The sequence below is a fragment of the Pipistrellus kuhlii genome, unplaced genomic scaffold, assembly GCF_014108245.1.
Source record: "Pipistrellus kuhlii isolate mPipKuh1 unplaced genomic scaffold, mPipKuh1.p scaffold_m20_p_15, whole genome shotgun sequence".
Taxonomy (NCBI): domain Eukaryota; kingdom Metazoa; phylum Chordata; class Mammalia; order Chiroptera; family Vespertilionidae; genus Pipistrellus; species Pipistrellus kuhlii.
In genome coordinates, this window is record NW_023425460.1 from 13,734,658 (window position 1) to 13,758,469 (window position 23,812).

General features: G+C 36.4%; 1 protein-coding gene across 1 annotated transcript in view; it reads left to right on the forward strand.

Annotated features, from left to right (window-relative positions):
• CTNNA3 (catenin alpha 3) overlaps nucleotides 1-23,812 on the forward strand; it is a 1,168,431-nt gene that overhangs the window by 1,025,518 nt on the left and 119,101 nt on the right. Inside the window, exon 13 of the mRNA XM_036438342.2 lies at nucleotides 13,036-13,128. Within this exon, the coding sequence (XP_036294235.1) occupies nucleotides 13,036-13,128 (93 nt within the window). The remainder of the gene's footprint in view (nucleotides 1-13,035; nucleotides 13,129-23,812) is intronic.

Below are 23,812 nucleotides of genomic sequence, written 5' to 3' on the forward strand. Positions count from 1 at the left end.
AAAAATCCATTGCTGCTATAATCCATTGCTCTTCTTATCAGTGGTCATTTTACATTGATGCCCATATAGAAGAGCCTCTAGTTGGTATTGTTCTTACTGTAGTTTAATGTTTCTTCATCTCTAAGCACCTCTGGTGAGATAAACCATGGAAAATGTCTGTGAGCTGAAGCTCGTTTTTTATAAAAATTTAACATTTAGCTTTAATATTCATAGGGCACTTTTACATTTTCACTGAGTATGCAATTACTATGAATTGAGGTTCACTTTATTAGATAGCAAAAAAGTTTAATATTAATTGATTAAATATGAATTTACAACACTACTTTTAGATACCTGTTCAACAGAACTTCACACTGCATGGTCCCATTTATAATGATAGGCGTGGGCTAAGCAGGCAATTGTTGCTTTTTATAATATGTGTGTAGAAAGGCATTTGAATAATTAAATGCAAATTTTTGAGAGTATCATTGATATATAATTGACATTAATTAACTGTGTTAAAGCATATGATTTGGTAAGTTTTGTGGACGTAAGTATTTAACCCTGAAGTTAAAGAATAATCAAGGCAATAAACATACATTAGAATGAAAATCTTACCGGTGCCCCTTTGTACAATAATATAATCATTCCTTCACCCAGACTCCAAATGACCACCAATTTGATTTCTGTTATTAAAGCTTGATTGACATTTTCAAGAATGTTGTATAAAAAGAATCATGCAGTATGCACTCTTATTAAGCTTTTTTTACTCAGCATGATTATTTTGAAATCCAACCATGTTGTTAACAGGTATCCACAATCTATTCCTTTTTTATAATGAAGAATATTCTATTAAATGAACATACAGTTATATCATTCCCCAGTGAGGAACATCTTGAGTCCTTCTCACCAGTTGTCTGTTACAAATACAGCTGCTCTAATTATTTGTGTATATCTTTGTGTGACTATGTGTCTTCATTTCTCATGGGTTAATACCTAGGATCGGAGTTCCTGGATTTTATGGTATGTATGTGTTTACTGTGTTAGGGAACACGTACACGTTTTTAAATTTCCCTCTAGGTTTGCTTCTACCATCTGTCCTGATCAATGGAACTGTTCAATTCATTGATCAGTTCCATTGATCAGGACAGGTCTGTGTAGAAACAGCACAATACATTTGCCATAAGCTAGTTTCACAACCACTTACATCTGGTTACATGTTCAATCATGATGCATTCACTTACTTCTACAAATAGGCCTTTTAGTTTTGAGATTTAAAAACCCCTTTATATAGAGAGCATAATTCCTGTTTAAGATTTGTCCAAATATTTGTTTTGTTGCATTCCAGTGTTCCATTTTCTATATAAACTGCCAACTTAAGCTACTTTATTCTACTGGTGCAGGGAATTTTTATGTCTCGTGAAGCAAACTTCAACCCAATAAGCTTGAATAATATGTACAAAAGTCTAATATAGATCTGAATTACTGTCTTACTGTGCAGCATCTCCTCATTAATGTGTAACTTCTTTCATATATATTTTACATTTGAGTTCAGTGAAATAGGAGTGCTAGGCTTGGACATCCTGTTTAACCTTATATACTATCTTGGCTGCAACACAGCAGACAGGTTTTTGTTTTACTACCGCACCTAGAATTACTTTGCAAATCTAGATAAATGAATGTGGTTAGGACCATTGATATTATACCCGGCCGCCTAACAATTTCTGGAAGTAAAAAGATTTCCTTTAGTTAAAAACATGTATATATCCCCACTGGGAAGCCAAAACACAACTTTATTTTTCTTCAAAATATGTTATCGAATACTTTTGTAAAACCAGTTTCTGGGACACTGGAAATATGATACATAAAATAATGAAGCAACTGCTTTTATAGACCCACAGAGTTTAAAAGGAGACGGTGTAATACGGGAAGAGAGCCTGGGGCCGAGAAAGGGATATTTCTCTGTTTTCGCTATCACAGTCTTTAGTATTTGCTCTGATAATGACGACATGCCTGCAGTTTCCCCCTCACCTATTGAAAGCTTTGGTCTATGCGTATGTACATCAGCTTCAAATATTGTGCCTATTGATGACCTATTACAAAGCGACAAGGCCAGCTCTGGTCGCTTACAGTAAGTTTTGCAATCTTGCTCTGTTTTTACTGCTGACATGTCCTTATAATATAATGGCTTTTTCATCCTTAAGCAGATTTTCTTATAACACTCATTGCCTGTTTTGCTTCCCCCAATCATAAAAGTAATAAATATATATTGTAAAAATTGAGAAACCAATTATAAAGAAGAAGAAAAAATAATACTCATGACTCTCTTACTCTGTCTATCTCATATATACACAAGAGGCCTGATGCTCCAAGTTCATGCAAGGGGCTCGCCATCACAGCCACAGCTTTGTCCAGAAGGATGTTGGAAAGATCATCCAGCTGCCTGGTCTAATTAGCATATTATGCTTTTGTTATTATAGACACACAATATGTTTTATATAATTTGAATATACATGTATGTTTATATGTATGGATTCAGTTAAAAGTGTATTAAGTGCACTTTTTTTGCCATTAAAATTTCTCTGAAACTCTTAATATCCATACAATAGCCTTTCTGAAAAAGTTAATATTTTTTTAAATTAGATAACCCTCTTCTTCTATTTGTTCTAAGGTTAAGAATATACATTTATATAGCGAGAGTTTATTTGCAGAGAGTTTAATGGGAAATGTGAGACGTCTGCACTCAATAGAGGAGACTTTGTCTGGTACTCACAGTATCGGTGTCTGTACCCAGCAGTGGAATGTCAGGGTGTGTTATGCGTTATCAGTAGCCAGCATTGCTGCTGCTGTTACAGTTGTTACTGCTGCCACCACCATCGTTACCCCACCTCCATCATCATCATCATCACCATCATCATCATCATCATTTGTTTCCAGTAGCAGCACACCTTCCCGCCCATAGAGCAATGAGAGTAATTGTCTCACCACAATTCTCAATGGCATCATCAATTACTTGACCGCCTGTGAAGGACCTTCACATCATCCTAAGTAGTGCTGGACAGAACAAATTTCCAAAGTTCTCTCTAACCGCCTGAGAGGTTAACAGTCCAAATGGGACCTGTGATCTAGAGTTGTGTTAAACATTTCAAAAGAAGCTTGTCCTGCTAATTCGACATGTTTCTTTTAAATAAATAATATTTTTCTTCAGACATTGTAACCAAACCTGCATTAGACTTGCAGAATGAATGGAGAGTTGAAGGGGATTTTTATCAATAATTTAGTTCAGTCCTTTCATTTACTTCTGAAAAAGCTGAGTTCTCAACAAGTCATGTACTTGTTGGAGGTCACAGCTATCAAAGGCAGCATGTGACCTAGAATCTAGATACTCAGTCTTATATTATGTTCCACCACGGTTCTTGCCTTACTGAAATAAAGTTGACAAACTACCTTAGATTTTTTGCTTATAATGTGTATCAACTCACAACTCTTGACAAAATACAAAAGTTTTGCTGATTAGTATAATTACATAGAATTAACAACAAAAACAACAGGAGAGCAAGTTTTTCTGGCAGGCCCTTTGGCATGCTTTTGCTCACACTAAGGGCCAAAATTGAAATCATTGACCTCAAGTTGGTATGGCTTAAGGTCAGGGGACCAGCCTTTGTAACAAACAGGATTTCATTTAATTTGGTTTTAAAAGACAATACACCAAGCAAGGTAGGTGTCACCAAGTTTGCTGAAGTCCAGAAAGTATATATGGCAGGAGGAAGAGGAGATTAGGGATCAATCTGGTATTGTGCTGATCAAAGACCCTACATCCCTGTCCTTCCTTGCTCTCTGGGCATATCCATGCTGTTTGAAGCTCACTTTCCAGACTTGTAAGTTTTTTGGGTTTTTAAAAATATATTTTATTGATTTTTCACAAAGAGGAAGGGAGAAGGATAGAGAGCCATAAACATCAATGAGAGAGATACATCGACCAGCTGCCTCCTGCATACTCCCCACCAGGGATGTGCCCGCGACCAAGTACATGCCCTTGACCGGAATCAAACCCGGGACCCTTGAGTCTACAGACCGACAATCTATCCACTGAGCCAAACCAGTTTTGGTAAGACTTGTAAGTTTTAACTACTCAGGGCCCCCACTTAGCATGCATTTGTGACTCCTGAGCCACATAGTTCAGAAAAGAGCGCTGGACCCTACTCTGCAGTCACACTCTATTAACTGTGTGATATTGGGCCGTTTCCATGAGCTCCGAGGCTCAGTTTCCTCAGCAATGGTATTAAAAGGATGACATTTGCCTCTGCAGGTTTATTGTTAACATTGAATGAGAGAGGAAATGTGGAATAACCCAGCAGAGTTGTTCACAAATTCTATTAAGACCTTGATTTAAAATGATTACCTCACATTTCTGTTCTCAAAAAGAAGAATGTCAAGATCCTGACTCAGGTCTGGATATTTATAATATTTGAACTTTCCAAAAATACATTTTTGTCCAAACTCTGTTCTTCATGGCTTCATTCATCTTTCATATCCTTATTTAAACTTCAAGCTGGGATACTTTCTATGACAGTTTCCATGAATTAGGCATGCTGTCCTTGGATTTAGAGCAAGATCACCAACTCATTTGGTGGTTGAATAAGGGCCACTTTCATCTGTGACTCTCTTGCTGATTTGCTGTGGTTTTCTAACGTTATCGGCCACATTGCTGTCAGAGGAATGACTGCCTACAGGCTTCGCTATAGTGGGATCGAGGCGAAAATACGATTTACCCTGTGTGGTTCTATCATTGTTGGTTTCATTAGAAAGGCCTTATGTAACTTAAGTGATTATAACAATTACTCCCTATGATTAAACATCAATGTCTCAACGCTAAGACATCAGATGATTGGCTATTTGACAGCTGTTGGCCTTGGTAGGCTCTACATCGAGAACTAATAGGGATTTATTTCACTGAAAATACATAGACAGTTAATGATCAAGGTAGTGTCTCCTCTGACAGTAATGTTCTATATGCTCAGGATTTGTCAGCCCAAGGTGTCCTGTTTGACTGCATGCTTAATCATACGCTCTTATACATAATAGATATACATTCTTTCCTTGTACTTTAGGCTATATATTTTTATATTCTGCAACTTAGCTTTGTCAAACTATATTTCAATTGTTGTAGCCTTTAAGGGGTACAATACTCATCCAGCCTCTTTTAGTTTCATCATATGGAATAATTCATATGGTGTTATCTTCTTCATATGCTGGAAGAAAAGAAAGAAATGGCTTGTGAAACATAGAATGATAATAGCTCCTAGAGGCAGTTTTGAATTGTGCTTTGAAAGATTGTAAGAAGGAAATCTACCCATATCTATTGTGGCAAATAGGGATATATGCCCTTATTCATTTTTCTAATCTATTTTCTTTCTTGTTTTCATTCACTAATAGCTATATTTATTATATAGCTACTATGTTCCAGGCAGTGTGTTAGGCACTCAGGTTATAAAACTGTGAACAATACTAGAAGCCTTCTCACTCCTTGAAAAAATGAGAAGATACATGGATTGGGAAAATTAATAATGTTTTTATTTATTTATTTATTTTAATGTATTTTATTGATTTTTTTACAGAGAGAAAGGGAGAGGGAGAGAAAGTTAGAAACCTCGATGAGAGAGAAACATCGATGAGAGAGAAACATCGGCCAGCTGCCTCCTGCACACCCCCTACCAGGAATGTGCCCGCAACCAATGTACATGCCCTTGACCAGAATCGAACCTGGGACCTTTCAGTCCGCAGACCAAGGCTCTACCACTGGGCCAAACTGGTTTTGGCTTAATAATGTTTTTAAATAATACAATAGATTGGAGTAAGTTGTGTTTCAATCAATTGAACAACATAATATTGAGATTTCTTAGTACCAGGAACATTTCATCCAGATTAATTTTATGCTTGCAGTTTAAACATGAACATGTAAGATCTTAAAATTCGAAGGACTTGAAGACATCAAATTTTCCTCACTTCTTGTTTCCATTTTAAAGATGAGTAAATGGAAGCATAGGACAATTAGGAGATTTGCCTAACAACATTAATTGGTGGCAAAGTTAGAAGGAAAACCAAGGTATCCTAATTTCAAGTTTATTAATCTACTTTATAGCACAAAGCCTATCAACTTTATGATAATACAAGGAATATCTTCTCTGCTTAGCTTGGGGCACTTTATGTTTAGTCTCTTCTTCTGCCTGACATTTCTAAGGAAATGTCTCCAGGACTTACCCCTCAAATTCACTCTAATACCTTCAAGGGAACATCTTTTATGTATAGCTTTTATCTCTCTTGAGGGCAAGGATATGATTCATTTGTCTGAAAATGTCTAATATCTAGCATAATACAAATATTGTACATTAGTCGAGAAGACTTAACTTGACTTTTCTAACATCCAAGCAACCTTTAACCATCACTGCATATCTCTAGGTAATAATTTCTTTCTTATGACTAAATTAAAAAAAATAACATATAATAAAATCCACTTATTAAATGTTGGTACTAATACTGCAACCAAGTCTGTAATTTTATTTTCATAAATCTTTTGGAATTGTCTTCTAATTGTTTTAAGACTAAAATGATTAAAGGGTGCCCTCTTCTGTTTTGTGACCATAATGGTGTTATATGGGGTATGGATTTCTGTCCACAAACTCAGATGTACAAGGAAAAAAAAAATCACTATTTTTAGGTTTTCTAAGGCAACTAAGTTTTAACTTTGCTTATGGGACATTTAAACATAGGTATTGGGCTTTCCCCTAACCCTTGCCCCCTCTGTTGCAGCAGGTTAGCCCATGTTCTAAAGTGGTGGTTCTCCTCCCCAACAGGAGACATTTGGAAATGTCTAGAGATATTTTTGATTATCACATCTTGGGAATGGTCTTACTTCAGATGGTGAATAGATATCAGAATCACGCCAAATAGTCCACAGTATTCAAGATAGCCTCTTACAACCAGAATGATTCCGAGCAAGATGTCAGTAGTGCCAAGGCTGTGAAACTTTTCTAGAGCCTTAGGCCATTTTCAGGCAGTGGGAGAATCGCCAATCATTTGACGAGATGCCCATTGTACTAGCCCAGGTAGCTCTTTAAAGTTTTCTACGTGCTGTTTCCATGTAAAGTTTGTGGCACAGGATCCTGATGAGACTGAAACTGGTTCGATTTGGTAGATGGCATTTTTCTCTGAATTCTTTTCATATCCACACTGCAATGTTCATGGAATACATGCCTTTCTCATTTCCCAAGTCTATGAATTTTAAGCTTGTGAGAAATCTCTCTGTTCAGAATCTATTGTCTCTAATTTCCGTGGGTTTAAAAAAAAAAAAAAGTCTAGGAATCCATCTAAAATGTTCCCTTAGGCAAGGGATTATTAAGTCAACACATAACTGAAGGCAGAAGGGAAAAGATTAAACAGTACTTCATAGCTCAAAAGTGTTGCCATGACCTTCCTGTGACATGGATACCAAAGCTTATTGGTTATAAAATCTTTTATTTCTTCATTCAGTTAGGACATTTTATTGAGCACATAGTATAGGCTGTCTTAGGTACTCAGCGTGATAAACAAGATGCACAGCATCCCTATTTCCTTGGAAGTTATGTTCTAATGGGGCAAGATCAAAACATATCTCTTTAAAAAAAAAAGAAAAATATCATTTTAGGTTATAATAATGATAAGAGACCCGAAGGAAAACATATTACAGGATGATGTAATAAAATAGAGTTGGGGAAAGGGTTAACCTGGTTAGACTGGCCAGGGAAGACTGGATAGGGCTGAGGATAAACCACCTGAGCTCCCAGGAAAGCTGTAGGAAGAGCATGCCAGGCAAGAGAGCAGTAGCTGAAAGAGCCAAAGCGCTTGATGCAGAAAGAGTTCATGAATAGGACGCACCTTAGGAGTAGAAAAGAGGCAAATGTAATGTCAATGATAGAGTGCCAGTTTCTTGGTCAGAGGTGTGGGCACAGTGTGTGTGTGTGTTGGGGAATTTCTTAATTTTCTATAGTTTTAAAATGTGTTATTGATATATCTATCCCTATTGTTTTAAGCATTTAAATTCTGGACTCTCTATTCTGACATTTCAAAATCATCCTGAATTATTAGCTCAGCTAGGATGATCTCATTACACATATTACCTCAGCTTCCTGCTCATTTCCAGAGTATCCTTCCTAACCGCATCCCGGAGTGGCGGACATCTACTGACATTGCGATGTGGTGATTTGATTTTAGTAAGCTGGTGACCGTTGGTCAGGAGGAGTATGATTTTTTTATTAAATAATGTGTATGATTTAGATTTCAACCTTAATTCTGAATGTCAAGTATGACTACTATTTCCTTATTTTTCTTTTATATTTTTCTTCCTGCCTTCCTCCCTTCCTCACTCCTTCCCCTTCCTTTCTTCCTCCCTCCCTCCCTTCTTCTCTTCCTTCTTTTTTCCCCCCTTTCTTCCTGTTAATCTTTTTTTCCTTTTGCTATATAATGGCCACAATATTAAGCATTCACAACTTTCATTATTAAGCATTCACAAAGTCTGTGCTGGCGAATTTTTAGTTATAACGACATCAGCTACCTATCTCACTTGGGATTCTAAAAGGACTGATGAGAGTAAGTCTATAGAGAGTACTAAGCTCTCTGAGGCAGAAAAAGACAGTATCAATGCAGTTATTTCTACTGCAGTATTATGTATTTTTTATATATATAAAACCCACCAATTTACTGTGACCATGAAAGTTTAATGTATTAACTACTGTTAATTGCAGCTCCAGTTTCTATATAAAAACTCAGCCTAAATATTTTCAAGTTCTATACTTGTTCTTGATCTTTTATCATAAATAAACCGAGATCTTATAATAATAGTAATCATAAACAATATTGAAACATTAGTATTTTCTAATCACTGAGTTATGTTATATGTTATGTCTATCATGTTATATTATCCTCACAATAACCTAAGAATTGGGTAGTACTTTTTCCATTTTACAGGCAAGGTAATTAAGCTTATTTCAAATAACTGTGCTGCCCAGGCTTCACAGTGAATAAGAGTTAAAATAGCAAAATTTAAAATATAGTTATTCTAAATTCTGAGATGAGAAATAAATCAGTAATTCTGAATTTACTAACACTGTCCAGAAACAATTGGACATATTTTCCTTTATCTTATTTAGAGACACTCTGTTTAGAGGAATTATTTTTAACACTCCTAAGAATTGTTAGAGTAACCCATTTTCCATTTTAGAACAAATTTTACTCTAAAACATGATCAAATGAGATCAAAATCTGGGGGACTTAGTGAATGTGGAATTATATTAAATCATGTTTAGCAAGAGACCTTATATACTCCAAAGTAAGTAAATATAACTCTAGAGAGCTAGTAAGCACCATATCAATCCAGAATTATAATTTTGGATTATAATAAAGGTATTCAAATTTCCACGAAAATTTATCAAAAATATAAAATCAAGGACTAGATAGTAAAGAAAGAAGAGAAAAAGCAACAAACAGTAAGAAACAAACTTGCTATGCCTCAATTATATCTGTAGGCTAACCTCTTACTTAAAGCATATTGGTACAATTTAGTGTCAAAATAAATTTCAGGATAAGGTATTATGATCCAAAGTTTGGTTCCTAGTGAACCAAAGTGTAAAAGGTTGCACAAATTTTCAAAGGTTACATAATGACTAATTGGAGGGCCTGAATTGAAACTCAAGTCTCCATTACTCAACAATATAGGGTATTTCTACCACATGATGCTATAATACCTCTAAGTTAGTTGCCTCCCCTCCCCCTATAGAATGAAAATTAATTAGAAGCATACACATCTCACACACAGACGACCTCCACTCCACCTACACCTTCCAGATATTTAACCTTCTAAAGTCACCAGAAAGGTTAAAAACAAGCTTTTTTTTTTTTTAAATTGTGTTTCAGTTACAGTTTACATTAAATATTACTTCACATTAGTTTCAGGTGGACAGCATAGGGGTTAGACAACCATATGCTTTACCAAATTTTACCCCTGCTGTTACCAGTGAGTATGCCACACAGGGTAGCCCATCCTCCCTCCTCTGTTTAAAAAAAAAAAAAAAAAAAATTTTGCTTTTTCTATTATTATTTGTCTTCAGTCCTGAAGGAGTTGATGTATTGTCCTATCCATGATTAGAGTGCTCCTATCCCTTTCTTAGTTTCGACTTACTTTAAACTGTAATATTGTATATTTAACATTTTTGTTTTCAATGCCATCCAGCTGCTTGCCTTACAGAAGGCAGAATGCTGCCAGCAAGTGTTTTGAACACTCCCACATTGATTTTGCTCATGAAAAGAAGAGGTCACTTGTGGTGGCTTAGCAGGAAGACTGTTAGTGGTTTAAAGACAAAGAAAAGCACAGAAGTGTGTGGGCATCAGTGGGAGCCTTTTCTCTCTGCAGTATCACCCGCAGAAATGGTACTGGCGACTTCTAGCTGCAGTTTTTCTTAGTTCCTGCTAAGTAACTTTATTTTGGGGTTGAATAAAATATTGGAACCAATGATGAAGTTATAGATCTCTACATTGTAGAGGGTCATCCAAGTAACAATCTAGATATATTTACAAGGAACAGGTCACAGGAGGGGCAGCAGACAGCTTTCAGCTGCACAACAGAACCCATGAAAGGGAATTTGATCAACTGAATGCATTCAGATGTCAAAGGGGCTGGTGATGTGTCAAGGAGGGTAATTGCAAAGATCATTTCTCAGGCATATTGTGGGAAGAAGACACAAAAATGGCAAATAAGAAATATGTGTTTGTGTAGAAGTTCCATTGTGGTGAATTTGTGTTCTTAATACCTAAGAGGAGAGAGTCAATTGCTCTCTGATTTTAGCCGTATTTAGTTGCAGCGAAGGACTACATATAGAGATCAACAGATAGATAAAAATTACTTAGCATATTAGAGGCCTTGGTAAAAGGGGGATGTTAATATCCTATCCTAGTAAGATTAAATAAATGCAAAGAGACAGATGATGCTGACTGCCAGTGTTAGAGAACAAAGAACGTGCTGGTTAAAGACACATGAGTCTTCTCCCGCTATTAGTGGTTACAAAATTGACGGTGTTGTGCTAATTGATTTGTTCCCATCTTTGGAGAAGGAAACCTCTTGCAGTCCTGAAAATAGAGTCCATAGGCAATGCAAGGTCTGAGGGAAACCAGAGCTGGTCTCAGGAGGCAGTTGCTGCCACTTTCCAAGTCTTTCACAGTCAGGTCTATATCAGACCTTCCCCATTCTTTGGGTAGTTTTTCATGAAGCCTAATTGTTTGTATTCTAGTTTTCTCACCAGGACTTTCAGCAAGAGGCATAGTTTAATGTTGAGACTATGTAAACTAAGACAAATAGTACGTTAATGCTTGTTACATACTTACACTTGTTTTTGCAATAAGGACTGATTTCTTTAAATTATTTCCCGTTTGAGACTAAGGGAACAAACCTTGAACTAGAAACAATCCCCCCCCCCCAAAAAAAAAACACCACAAACAAACAAAAAAAACTACAAAACACACAAAAATTGACTTTGGAATACAAAGGTGGGAGCACAGTAAAGGTACAGTTAGAAGTATTTGTTGTTGCTGTTGATGAGTGTTGTTTTGCTCGGATCCAGCTGTTTTTGGCTATCACTGATAATTTTGCTCCATTCATTCAAAAGCATGTATGTGCTAGGTTTTGGTGATGTGATGTAATATAAACAGCAATTCAATGAAGTATGGTTAGCAATATGATAGTGGAAGCAGAGGGAAGAAGGAAAAGAATGGCAGAGGGGCCCAGTCCAGCCGAGGGAGCTCCTGAGCAAGACACCTCTGAAAGAGATACTTAAGCTGAAATGGAGAAAAAAAACAAAAAGAAAAAAAAAGGAATGGAAGGAGGTTAGCTATTTAGATATGGAAATTAATGTTAAATTATTTATTAAGGTCTTAGAAAATTTAATCTCTCAATAACTTTAGTGGCATGTTGAGGCTGTATGGCTTTAATGACAATGAATCCAGTCACCTTTGAACAACTTGATCTGTGATAACCACGTACCAATAAGCCAGATTGCTTCTCACTCAGAGAAAAACTTCCTTCTGATCAGCTTCACATTCTTTTTCTTTCAAAATAGATTAGAATATAAAACTGAAAACAACAAATCAATAAACAGGACAAGCAGACAAACAAAAACTCACGGACACAGACCATAGTATGATGGTTTCCAGAGGGAAAAGGAGGTGGGAAGTTTGTGTAGTAAAGGGGGAAAGGGGACTAAATACATGGTAATAAAAGGATATTGGACTTTGGGTGGTAAACACACAAGGCAATATACAGATGATGTAGAATTATATACTTGAAATCTATATAATGTTATTAATATTAACAAATGTCACCCCAGTAAATTTAATTAAAAAATGTATTAGGATATAATCATGCACCACTCATGTAAACATTTTAAAGTGTAAAATTCAGTGTTTTGTAGTGTATTCACAAGATTGTGCGGCCGTTACCACCATCTAATTCCAGAACGTTATCATCCCAAAGAGAAACCACATGCTGATTAGCAGTCCTGCCCACTCTCTCCTCACCCACCCCTTCCTTTAGGAACTATTATCTAGAGATTTGCCTATTCTAGACATATCATTTAAATGATATCATATAATATGTAGTCTTTTGTAACTGACTTCTTTCTATGACTATAATATTTTCAAGGCTCATCCATGTCCCATATTACAGCATATATCAGTATCTCATTCCTTTTCATTGCCAAAAATATTCTGTTAAATGAATTTATTGCATTTTGTTTATCCATTTACCAGTAGATATCTGTTTGACTTGTTTCCACATTTTGACTATTATGATTGGTGCTGCTATGAACATTTGTTTACAAGTGCTTGGTGGGCATGTATTTTCATTTCTCTTGGGTATTTTCGTAGGAGTGGAATTACTGGGCCATATTGGTCTCTCTGCTTCCTTTCTGAGGTACTGCCAGACTGTTTTCCAGTTTGCATTCCCATCAGCGATGCTTTGCTTTCTGTTCACAGACCCCAGAGGAGCTAGAGGATGTTTCTGACCTGGAAGAGGATCACGAGGTCCGCAGTCACACCAGCCTTCAGACCGAAGGAAAAACTGACCGGGTATGTCACCTCTTTGCAGGGAGATATGTGTACTGTGCCCTTTGCTGCTCAATCCAGGCAGCCTGTCCCAGCTGGGACTCAAGGATCTGGAGATGCTTTTGCAAAGTCAGGGAGATGAGCCTCTGCCTGCAGGAGAGGCAGCAGGGGGAATGATTTCCTCCCCCTTGAGAGCACACAGGGAGGCTGTGTCTGGTCAGGTAGTGAATCAACCCAAAACACTCTTGATCGTTATAGCTTTCATGGGAATATAAAAGTGAAATGTGTACATGTCTGTTTATAGTAGAAAAGAGAAACCAAGAAGTTGTAAATATACTCTGAAATTCTAGGGAGGGGGGTGGACACTTCTTTTTTTTCTATAGAGAAAAAAACAATTCTCTATATTTCTTTCTTTCTGCAATACCCTTTTTTGCCCCTACCCCTCAACATACCTCTCTCTCTCTCTCTCTCTCTCTCTCTCTCTCTCTCTCTCTCTCTCTCTCTCTCTCTCTCTCTCTCTCTCTCTCTCTCTCTCTCTCTCTCTCTCTCTCTCTCTCTCTCTCTCTCATTCTTTCCCCCCCAAAAAAATATTAATCACCTTCTCAATTACTTTGAGATGCTGTACTTCACTTACAGCCACTGCTTGAGAACTTGTGAAAGTTTGGTTTCCCAGACATTGACAGCTTGCAACTGCAGGCCAGACCACAGAACTTGGGTCAGAGAGCCAGGCAGAATAGCACAGTGGCTAAGTTGGCCTGGACCACATCGAATTAGCCACTTTCTTGCTGTGTTACTTGGGAAACTCACTGAGCTTTTCTATACCCCTATTCTCTTATTTGTAAAGTGAGGATACCTATAATACCCTATATAAAGATTATTGTGGGAATTACATTTAACATATGCCTAACTCAGTCAATTCTCAATAATCAGTTATTATTACTTATAGTAGTCATAGCAATAGTATGATTATCATCATTGTCATTATTACCACTACTTAATTAGTTAAATTTGGTGTCCTAAAATTTGAAGATGGATAGAAAGAGATAAACTTAATTAAGTTACATATTTTTAATTCTTCAGATAACTTAAGACTGGTATATGTGTCACACGACACATATGTTTTATCAGAAATGTTGCTTTTCTTGAGTTTCCATTTTTCATGTTAGGCACACAGCATCTGAAGAGAGTTTTCTTTATATCTAGTAGGCATCCTTGGTAAGAGGTCAAACACTGCAAATGGCAATGGGATTGCAAATAAATGTTGTTGATGGTAAAATTTGCTCATGCGTTCAGTGACATGAGTGAGGGACTCACTTGGGCTGCTGCTGAATGACTGGAAGTGGCAGGCAGGTGTTAGGGCTTACAAAGGAATTGACAGGAGGAGATTTTGTTAAAATCAAGGCAACTTTTAGGATAATGGGATTAGAGCAAAGCATGCCTTGATTCTCCTTCTGCCTTATGACATGAAGACAAGGAACCTTTGGTTAAGACCCTTCGAACTTCAAAAAGTTTAAAATCCCTTGCCTGAAAACTAAGGAGAATAATAGCATACCTTCTCATAGAATCACTGGTAATGCCAAAGAAGATACTGCATATAACGTCTATAACTGTAAAATTATTACTACCATTTTTAGTTGTGTTTTTATTCTTGAGTGGCATTATAGGCCAGATAGATGGCCACCTGACCACTGTAGGTCATGCCATTGGTGATATTTGTTGTCCTGGGTCTTAAAAATCTTTCATAGAAGCCACTGTCTCTCATCTTGTGGAAATCTCCTTGAAACTGCTCTGCATCCAAGATTTGTGTTCCACTTTTCCCTGATGATCCAGCTCATTTGGAAAGACCCTAGGTGACAGCCTCACCTCGGTCTAGTGACAAGATAGATCTCTGACCATAACCTGGGAGTGACATGATGTTCAACCTGGCCACCTACTGCTTTTACAAATCTCCCTTGCATATGTTCCAAATGGCTTAGATTTTATTCACCTCTAGCCTTGAGGCTCCCCTGCAATTGCTGTGTGGAAACCCTCAGGAAGCTGCTCAGATATCCTCAGTCATACACAACCTTATGTGAGTCACTAACATCCCACTGAGCAAACCTTGAGCAATATTCTTTCATTCCTTGGATGGACCGTTTTGAAATTCATTTCCCACAGACATTCAAGAGTTTCACTGGGGGACCAAGCCATAATTCCTCCAGCATTGGCCGGGTTGTTAAGATAATTTGCAGTGGCCTTTATTTCCCAGTCTCCCAGTTCTATTTTCTAAGATCTATTCCAAAAATAACTACTTTTCATTCTAAGTCTCTGCTTTTGGGGAAAGAAAAGAAAAAGTAGTCTCTTCACATATACTATTCATTTAATCATCACATTAATTCTGTTTTATTGATAGTATTTTCCTAGTTTTACTAACAAGATCACTGATGCTAAGATCTATATATTTTACCTCGTAAGTGGATTATGTTCAGACTAAGAACCTTGGTGATTGCTACATATCACTTCACTTAGATCACAGAGTTAATAGAATGAATTCTTTACTAAAAAGCCAAAAAAATAATGATCATTACAACAAATGTGATACATCATCAACGAAATGAAAGAGAATAAAATAAAAGATGCTACAGTGGCCTGAAAAAGAGAGGTGTAATTTAAATTTAAGAAGCAATTAATTGTATAGTATGAATAATTTAACACAATAACATCCTCTCATTGAATATATACCTCGTGGGTTTATTACAACAGGTTCCATTCTCATACCTGAAATTTATGAGAGCTGGCTAAGCAGGATAGCTCAAATTTGTCTCCCATCCAAATGACCTGACTAGAACCAAGATCATGTTTAAACAGATTTTATGATCTCTCCCAGCCATCTTATATAATCCTACATTTCTTATCATTACATATAATATCTATATCTAGACAATACTCTTATGTTTAGTCTTATAGCCATTAAAGACTTTGGGTTTGTATTCTATCCAGCATTTTAAAAGTTTGTATTCATTAGTTTGAGTGTACTATTGACACATTTGCCAGGTACCGACAAATTGAGAAGATACCAAAACATTTTGAAGTAGGATCTGTTGAGAATTATTTGAATACATGTGCCATGATCATTGAGGAATTCTTGCTCACTGGACAAGTGTTTGGCTTCTTTTTGTTTGCTCATATTACTGAGGCCTTTTTGGTTCTAGTATTATAGAGATTGACATATCAAATATGAATAGAACCAATTTTAGAAACTGTTTAGTAATGGACTGACAGTTATTTATTATCATCTTACATTCTGCATTTCATTCCCAGTAGCTCTTGCTCAGCATCATCTGTTATTGCTGTCATCAGTGGAAAATGCCACTGGGCATTGTAAAGGTCTAAAACCAACAAATAATGGTTTAGAGTCCATGGTCAATGAGAGGGAAATACTAAAGGACCAATTGTGCATGCCTTATGAAGTGGCAGAGGAACAGCAGTAGAAATTAGTGATTATCTTGATTATCAAATATGAATACTCACTGGACCAATATAGTGGTTATATCCAGTGATCAGATATTCCACAGTGAATACAATACAGGAGTATGAGTTTGCTACATGTTTAGCGATCATTCTTCAAAGAGCTCATTATTTGTTTGTTTTCATGCTCTGAGCAAGAAAAAAATAGATATATTTTATATTAAAAAGTTAAATTTTAAAATTTAAAACTAAAGTTTTAGGACTTTGATTATTTTAATAGGCGTTTATTTTCATTATTATAATAGGAGTTTATTTTAGGAAGCTTTTTGTAAATCGTAAAAGCTTCCTAAGAGATTATACTAAACACATGTTAAGTGATATTTTTCTATTTTTCTATTTAAACAGAGAAGAGCCAGTTATCCTTTAAATACTTTAAAGTTTACAGAATAACTTTAAATGGATGTCTTATTTAACCAAAATTCTGGGTTTGGATTTTAAATTTTTTTCTTGGTTTTACTAATTAGTCTCAAGATTTCAGTGGTTTAGGGAAGTAAGGTTGACTGGGACCTTATTCCAGATCTTCTGGCACCAGCCAGTACAGCACACTTGTAAACTTAGGTATAATTTCATCATTCCTTAAGATTTCATTGCCCAATTCCTGCTACAGTCAGTATTATAATTCTTCTATTAGAGAGAAGACTTGTAAAACCAGAGACCATAAACCTCAGTATCAGATCTGTTTAAGCCTTACAAATTTCCAATACTTCCATCTTCCATCAGTAACAAAATTAGTTTGCTGATTACCATTGACCTGGCAGTATTGCTGGTGGATCACCTTGCCTTGATGAAGTGGAGTAACAACAGGCAAATAGTCATCCAGCAAAAGACCTTGTAGAATGATGGTCTGATGTCTCCAAGCATAGAATCCAAACGATAGAGGAAGTTACTCCTCAGCAAATCTCTTGTTTCATCAGCTTCTCTGATATTTCATTACAGGGAATATTTATAACTTCTAGAAATTCTTTCTGCTTTATTGCTTGCAATAGGGGCAACAGTAGCAATAGTCACACAAATAATGTAGAAATGAAATAGTGATCACAAGAAACAATTCTTGATAGTGGGATGAAACAGAAAATTTGATAATTGTACTTTTCCCCCCCTTTCTTTATTATTGAAAGCCTGGCTAGTCACTGGGAGGTTTTTTGGTGATTCATTAGTTTCTGTCTTTGAGTCCTCAATTACCTTCATTCAGTTATATAGGATTTAATTGCCTAGTTTTATAGTACATACTCATAAAAAATGGGAAAAAGGCATTCTTGCCCAGTTGGTGTGGCTCAGTTATTGAACTTCCATCTGTGATCCAAGAAGTCTTTGGTTGATTCCTGGTCAGGGCACATGCCCAGTTGCAGGATTCCCAGTAGGGGGTGTACAGGAGGTAGCCAATCAATAGTATTTCTCTCTCATCATTATTTTTACCTCTGTATTCCTCTAAAACAAACCAAAAAAAAGTATTTTTTTTAAATAAGGCCATTCTATTATTTATAGGACACATGTTGAAGACAGTTTTGCAAGTAATTTAAAATAACTCTTCTCTAACCCTGTCCATGAAGAATATATTTAGTATCCATATATATATATATATATATATATATATATATATATATATGTGTGTGTGTGTGTGTGTGTGTGTGTGTGTGTGTGTTTGTGTGTGTGTATGTATATATTTATGTATATATACACATATATACGCACTTTGAATAATTATAAGGCAGTGTTCATTAAAATAGATTTCATTTTCAAAATTGAGCTACATAAGTGTGTATACATTTTTTATTTGTGGGAGGGGGTTAATCTGTATATTCTAGTAATTTTTCCCTCTGCCCAGATAGCTTGAAAGCTAATAAGGCCTAAAAATTAAATCAAGGATTTTGTTTCCATCTCACACAATTTAAATGTTGCTCATAGTGTCCAGCAGATGAAACATGAAAAGAGAACAGAATTTAATACTGTGCAAGGCCAGATTTTTATTTGAAGGTATTTGAAGTTGTGGCCTCTAATTGCTAAAATTCAGTTTAATGAATCATAACATTAAAAATAAAACAACTTAAAAGTTATCATTGTCATAACTATGGTTAAAACTGTTATGTCACCTTTTAAATGATACATTATATTTATCAATGATCCAAATTAAAGAAATTGTAACATGTAGTATTTATTTGTATGATGACTAAAATTTGTCATGTCTTTAATATCATATTCACTTACGAGTCAATAGTTTGTAAATCTGCTTTGTCTTAAAAACTATGTTTGAGGCCATTGAATCTTCCATAAGCTCTAAAAATAGAAGTAAATTATGACACTAATAAGAACAGTTGCCTAGGTTACTGAGCACAACCTCAAAATGTCAACAGCAGAAAATGAAATGGAGCACATCAAATCTTAAAATACTGGAGATGATTCTTCATGATAAAAAAAAAATAACTCAAAAGCCATGAGTGCACTAATTTCATGTTGGTGACGGGGAAAGCTTCTCCTTGCTACTTTTCAGCAAGTAGTTAGCTGAATATTCTCTATCATGACAGTAGAAAACATGCCATGGTAGAATGGTTTATTTTAAAAACTGGAAGCATTTTAATAGACCCTACTTATTAGAATGCACTCTCAATAAGTCAAATTTATACTGAATTATCGTACAGCATATAGAGAGAAATGACCTCATTACCTTCTTCATGATATAATTTGGTTTAGGTCACTGTTAAAAACACAGCTGGGGTAAACCTGGATTCAATTGCATTATTCAGTGGCAACACACGAGGCAGTGCACTCTCTCATCATTAGTTCCTATAATTTCAGTTGTGTGTTTGGCAGTAACTCTGCTTTCCTATCTTCCTGAGTGTCCATTCTCAGTACTTTATTGTTTGCTCTTTCTCTAGCCACATCTTAAGCATTAGGATTCACTAGAGTGCTAATGTAAGCCCTATAGTTCACTATACATTCTGAACTAGACTCTTTCTACATACGCTCATGCAGTCCTGACACTTCCAATGTCATCTAGGCAAGCCCTGTCTCCTCTGAATCTGGCTGCATATTAGTAAGCCTGTAAGTTTCTTCTTACATGACTCACAGAAACCTGTGGCACTGGATGCATCATCTTACCCCAAAATATTCCCCCTGCACTTCTATACATTTTGTTGTACCCCAGAATAATTGTATAGTCCTTCCCACAGCTAGTTAGACAACGTGTTCTGTTTTGCCATCCTAAATATTTTCCAAACTTGTCTATCTTTTTACCACCTCCACCATCACTCCTGTCAAAGAAAAATCATCCTGGACAAAGTTAAATGGAGAAAGAAGACTTTATTCAATGGTATTAATAGTTAATAATAATTAATCAGTGAGTAGCTAAAGGGGAAAGAGACCAGTACTCAACCTGAGTTCAGTTCTGCTGAAACAAGGCTAAAGATTTTTCAGAGATAAGGTAAGGGAGATGATAGGCCATCTGTATTTGCTAATTGGCTTTACCCAAAGGAAAAGTGAATTTTCTCTGTCTTGTGACAAGAGGGAGTTTTACAATGGGGAGAGTAAGGTGCCCTATAAAATGAGGCTCCTACTCTCCCACAGAGACCGAAGATAGGGGCTCTGTCTTCTTTGATGATTGCATCTCACATGGGATGGCTCCTTGGTGCTTGTGAATGATAGTCCTGGGCTGTGAAAGTGACAAGAGCCATTTAAAATATTTTTGTATTTCAAAGGAGCAAAGAAAGAATTTACAATTATAAATTACTAGGGGCTCGGTGCACAAAGATTCGTGCACGGGGGTGGGGTGGAATGGGGTGGGGTGGGGTGGGTCCCTCAGCCTGACCTGCACCCTCTCCAATCTGGAAGCCCTTAGGGGGCCCCTTTCCAATCCAGGAGTTTCTGTCTGTCTTTGCAATCATACGAGTGAATTGTCCAAGACCCCAACCCAGTTTGGTTTGGTACTCCCAGAATAATAAAGGGTTTTTGTTTTTGTTTTCTTTGCTTCATTGGTGGTGATTTCCTGGAACTTTTAGGATATCTTCCCTTTAATTTTTCTAGACCCTCTGATTTTACTTATGTCTCTCACCTCTGCTTTCCCTCCATCCCCCACTGCAACAGTAACTTGCTCCAGGCTCACTTTGCTCTAGTGTCTAGGAGATCCTTCTGCCACTAGAACTATGATTTCCAGCATTCCTGGTGCTCCCCACACTCTTGGTTTTCCCTTCCTGCTCTGTCTCTGTCCCACAGCCTCCTGCTCTGCTAAGTTCTTCAAGCCACCAGCTCTCCCTCTCTGCTCTCCATCTGGCAGCTTGGGGAGCCAAGTTCCCCAAGCCACTCCACTTTCTGCCCACTTTCCTGCTCTGTGCCTGTGTATGCAAATTAACCCGCCATCTTTGTTGGGTTAATTTTCAAATTCACTCCTGATTGGCTGGTGAGTGTAGCAGATGTATGGTCAATTTACATGTTTCTCTTTTATGATAAAGGATGCTTTCAGAAAAGGGAGATTAGGGGCTTAGAGTCAGGATGAAGTCTGTCTAAAGTTCAATCAAGCTAATGAGAAGTCGAAAGGTTTAAATATATTCACTTAGCATATGTGATGATGTGAGAGTCAAATGAATATGCTGAGGAGTTAGACATTGTATATGACAGAAAGAAGTCAAGGACAACTCAAGATTTTTGGTTCAAGAACTCGGAATGTGGACTTGCCATTTAAGTATATTGATATGAGGGAGACTGAATTAAGCAGATGGAGCATGGTGGAAGATCAGATAATTTATTTTGGATATGTGTAAAAAGTCTGTTAGACCACCAAATGAAGATGTCAAGTAGGTCTATATAAAATTTACAAACTAGACTGGAAGTCATCTCGCATGCATAGCTTTATATTACAAATTTACAACCTTCTAAACTTAGTGATGTTTTATATATTATGTGGTGACCATTTTTTTCTTCCTTCAAAGACATTGATAGCTTCATATCTAGATTTAAACATTATCCTTCCAAAATCTCTTTGCTGACACATTTACTCATTTGACTATCACCTTTCATGGAAGGCCACCATTGACCACCTGCTTCAAACTGCAACCCGAGTATAGCCCATCTACTAGATAGTAAATTTAATTATCTCAATTTTTCCCCCTCTATTATGCACTCTCCATTCTTAAACCAGTACTGGGGCACATAGTAAATATTTTATAAATATTTACTGAATGAATAAATGATCTTGACTATAAATGTGCTTCAGGTAAAGAAACATGCTCAGCAAATTTGGGGAGAGGGGAGTTGTTTCTGTATTTATATCTAACAAATATATAATTTGTCTACAAATAAGTAGGATAATACCTGTTTTTAAAAAGCAGTTGTCAGTAAACAATTGCCCACATGATAGTCACTTGGAAAATTTTTCTGAGACTGTTGGCTTAGGCTTTCCTTTGCCTTTTTGAGTTTAGAGGGTTTTTGATAGACATCTGGCTTCTGAGTGCTGCCCTTATGCCCATTCTCTGAATTTAGGTATTGAAAAAGCCCTATTTCTTTTACTGTTAAAAATGTATATATACAAATTAAATGATTTTGAGTTATTAGTCTGGTGAAATATGAATTATGAATATGAACTTTTTGTCTACTAAAGATAATTTTTATCAAGTTAGGTAGTAAAAAAGAGCTCAAAAGAAAATATTATTTTAAATCTCTGATATCCTAAAAATTATCTTTGCACACTGAAAGAACCACAGTCTAAAGCTAGTCCTAAATATATGCATATTTTTAATCAGTGAGTTATTATTAAGCTACATTTATTCTTTAGAAATGTGGTTATGCATGTCTTATAGTGAGCTGTATAGGCTGTAGCACTAGACATATCTATGGCTTCCTTAAAATGGCATTTAAATATAAATGGACTTAGAACAGAGATATTTTGCTTAATGTGGAACCATCATCTCTATAAAGCTCATGTACTTGTAAGAAACAGGGCTTTTTTTAAATGTCATCCTGGAACATGTCTCCAAATTTCTGATTCTAAGATAATTCAAGGAAAGAAAATACACTTTCTAGAACCCAACCCCTAAAGTTTGAATCCTGACTTTGCTACTGATAGCTGTTGACATTGAACAAGGTACTGTCTCAGTTTGCTTATTTTAAAAATGGACGTATATTAAAGGATTATCATTAAGCTTATGAGTTAGTATTTGTAATAAGCAGCACATAGTTAACTAGTCAAACTTAAGAAACCATCATCGCCACCAAAACCACTACCATTGTTAACATCAGCATGTTTGTTGAATGGATGCACGTATCTGACATCTCTCCTAACATTACAGGTTGGCTATAGTCACTCTCCTGATTAGTTTTCCTCATATTTTCCAGAACATTTTGTGGGGAGAGCCAGTTTGATTGACCAACCTATATATGTTTCTACTATGGTCAAAGCTCTTTGCAAAGGCTATCATGAGTTTCTAGGTAATTTGTTGGATGGGTTGCCCTTGACTCTGTGCCTGCTGAAAATAAAGAAACTCTATGTTGTTTCCTTGGGTGGAGGTTATAGGAGAAACAAATCAGGTTATATGGAGATATTGGGTGTGTGAGTGTGTTAGATATTAAGGTAGGCACAGAAAATAGTATAGAAAATCAATGCCAGGCTGTTGCCAGGGAAGGCTAAGAGTCATCTGCATCCAAGAAATGTTTGGAAAGCCCTGATTGTGTAAGTCATGGTCCTGGTCACTTGGAGCTTGCAATCTAAGATGTAGCAATTGGAGTGTATTCAGGGAAATATATAGTTAGCAGAAAAGTGAAAATATCACCTCCTGGATAGAAAAATAGTCACCTTTCACACTAATGAAGGAAGTGCATTTCCAAGTAGGGAATTCAGGTAATTTCTAGAAATCTGTGACTTGAGACTGTATAGCACTTCTCTGTCCAGGTTATGTAGACAGAAATACATATTTTCCTCTTACTGGCTTTCTGAGGGAACTTTAAAATTTTACACATTACCAACATTGAATTTTATAATGGCAATTTTTAAAATTCTTCCAAAGCCCTGTTGTACTAGAATTGCATTTTCCACCTCTTTCATAGATATGTACCTTTAATAAGCCTATTAGGAACAAATTTTATATACTGAAAGTAGACAAATGTGACTCTTAGGACACAAAGATCATGGAACTGGTACCTGAAGTATACTTTTAGGGCAGTGGAGATTAGCACAGCCTTCCATAGAGAAGTCAATGGGACAATAAAATATCCTCAA